The 2,863-nt window shown below is 42.8% G+C and overlaps 1 gene segment (V, D, J or C); it reads right to left on the reverse strand.

Annotated features, from left to right (window-relative positions):
- Window positions 1-1,921: 1,921 nt before the first annotated feature.
- On the reverse strand, window positions 1,922-2,596 carry LOC109953595 (Ig kappa chain V region 2717-like). The segment is given in 2 exon segments: window positions 1,922-2,290; window positions 2,398-2,596. Coding segments are annotated over 2 exon segments (414 nt in total).
- Between the last annotated feature and the right edge of the window lie 267 nt (window positions 2,597-2,863).

Here is a 2,863-nt window from a genome sequence, read left to right on the forward strand (position 1 = left end):
GCCCAGGACGGGCAGGTAAGAAGACAGGAGGACTGCAGGAACCAGGAGAATCAGAGGACCAGGACCAGGACGGGGACATGAGTAGACGACCAAGGCAGGTGAGCAGACAGGCGAACGGTGACAGGTGAGATGGCAGGAGGGACACAGGGACGAGAAGACAGGGCAGGTGTAGCACTCGTTATTGCGCCCGCCATCAGATATCTACGGAACTGAAATCAATAGCACAGGAACTGTCAGTATTGAAATCACGTATTGTCTGGATAACACATATAATGCTCCGGCGACGAAGGAGCGTCTGCCAGGGGTTTACGGTATGTAAGAGTGGTTTAATTAGTGGAGACTACCGTCAGCTGTGCACCACGCCCGGGAGTCAAACAGGCGAATGCGATTCAGCTGTGTCGCTGAGCCCATGGGATGAGAGAGCAGGGGAGAGAAAGGAGGAAGAGAGGCAGGTCGCGCCGAGCGGACTTGACACTTTACACTTTCACACACACAACTCAGTAACTTAATTTAATAATCCCTTTGCCTCCTTTGTTAATGTTTGTTGTCTCATTTACTATGTTATGTTCTGTGTCCTGTAAATGTTTTATTTTGTGTTAAAAAAAATACTTTTTTTTTTAGGAATGGGCACAATGGTGGCAGACTTAAGGCATGCTGGTACTGTGTAGGAAGCCAGTGAGAGGTTGAATATGGTGGTAAAAACCTCAATAAAGGTTTAAAGATTTATCTTTATCTTTATAGTGAAATCAGAGCAGGTCAGTGTGTTTTCATGAGTCATCTGATTGGGGCCCTCATTGATTCTGAAGGTTTCTGATGCCCTTCTGTGTCTTTATCTTTATTTTTAACAGGACAGAGTTGAAATCACTGTAATCCAGTCTGGGTCAAAGTGGAATATGAACACATGGAGAGAAGCCGAGATTGTTTTATAATTTGATTTCCAACAATTTGTTCTTTTGTAAGTGACTGTGTTTTGACACATTCACCTGTTGTTAAAGCAACATCCAGAAAATGTTCAGGTCACTTGATCAGACTGTGAACAGTGTGGGTTTGTATTTCACACACTGTGGGGACTCAGTGTCCTTTTGTGAAAAAGAAGCAAGTACCCGTAATTAAATTTTAGTGTCATGTCTTCATTAACACTTTTAATATACAGTATTTTGGTTTAAATTGAGGTTCTGGTAAGTCTCCAGGAAATGAATGCAAGTCAATGTAATGTCCCCTGAAGTGACAGAAACAGGACTCTGTGTGTGTGTGTGTCCTCAGTCAATTGTATCAGTCTGCGCAGTAGCCTCCAGCTGCATATGCCATGTACTGTCGACCTGTACTGTTTACATTCTCAGTTTGCACATGCATAATTGCACATTGACTGTTGACTGCTGCACATGCTGCTCCCATGCAGCATACATTCTCTCAAGGTGTGCTAGCTCATATTCCTATTATGGGACCGTACAACACACAGCATCTCCTTACATTCTTAGACAATCTCTATAGAAATGTCATTCCTGAAGATGAGAGGGACCTCAATCGAGATGATGTACCAAAGTATGTAGTAATTTGTGATAATGTCAGTTTCCATCGCTCTGACAACATCAGGCAGTGGTTTGTCCACCACCGCAGGATGCTGATTGAATTCCTTCCACCCTACTCCCCATTCCTGGACCCAATTGAAGAGTTTTTCTCGGCTTAAGTAAGCGAAACTGAATTAATGTTTATATGTGTAGAAATGATACATAGCTGTTGAAAGCAAAGAGTGACTTCAGACTGACCAGAGAACGTTTTAATGAATAAATACATAATAAATATATCATTTTTTTAATCATTATAATATCTAAACATTATAATAATTTGTGTGTATATGTGTGTGTGTGTGTGTGTCGCCAGTGAAGTCTATGCAGTAGCTTCCAGCTGCAGCAGTCAGTTGAGTTTCTGTTCAGTCTGACTGAGGGAGGTTTTTGTACAACGCTTTTTCATTGTGTGAACACATACTGACTGTTGATGTAGTGTTCACTCTGACAGTAGTAAACTGCTGCATCTTCAGCCTGGACTCCACTGATGGTCAGAGTGAAGTCAGAGTTTGATCCACCATCATCAAAACGACTTGGAGTCCCTGACACTCGACTGTTAACATAGTAAAAGAGCAGTCTGGGGGTTTCTCCATTTTTCTCCTGGTACCAGGCTAAATAGTTCCCATTATAAACATTCTGATTGACCCTACATCTGATGGTGATGGAGGCTCCCAGAGCAGAGCTGACAGCTCCAGGCTGAGTCACTGTGACCTGGCCTCTGGACTCTGAGGACACAGAGACAAACACATAAAGCAGCGTCGTGGTTTTGTCGGCTTCATTTCAGAGGGACGGATGTTCATAGAGGAGAGGAGCTGGATTCTCTGGACTTTACCTGTGAAGCAGCAGCAGAGGAGAGTCCAGATGAGGACGGAGATCAGAGTCATGTTTCTGATGAGGAGGATTTCTGTGGCTCCTGTTGTCATGAAGGACAGCTGTCAGTCCTCCAGTGTTCAGCTCTCAGGACTATAAACTCTCCCAGAGCACTGGAGCATATGGTGCTGCTGATGCAAAGTGGCTCTATGGAAATGCTCTGACTGAGTCCAGCAGGAACTGGGATCCTTCTGGTCAGTCTGGGATCAGTGGATCAATCATATTGTCAGAGGACTGATTAGGAATATGTGTGATCAATTTATGTGGATGTTAATTAATGACTGAATACATTTCTTTAAGGACAGTCTTCTGTCTTGTTGAATGTTAAAAAAAAGGTGTTTAAATTGACTATATTTGGAAAAAATGTGAGCAGTGTTGCTTCACTTTTATGTTAAATAACTTTTTTTTTTTTAAAAACAGGACTATTT

The sequence above is a fragment of the Monopterus albus genome, unplaced genomic scaffold (genome assembly GCF_001952655.1).
Source record: "Monopterus albus unplaced genomic scaffold, M_albus_1.0 scaffold824.1, whole genome shotgun sequence".
NCBI classification, from domain to species: domain Eukaryota; kingdom Metazoa; phylum Chordata; class Actinopteri; order Synbranchiformes; family Synbranchidae; genus Monopterus; species Monopterus albus.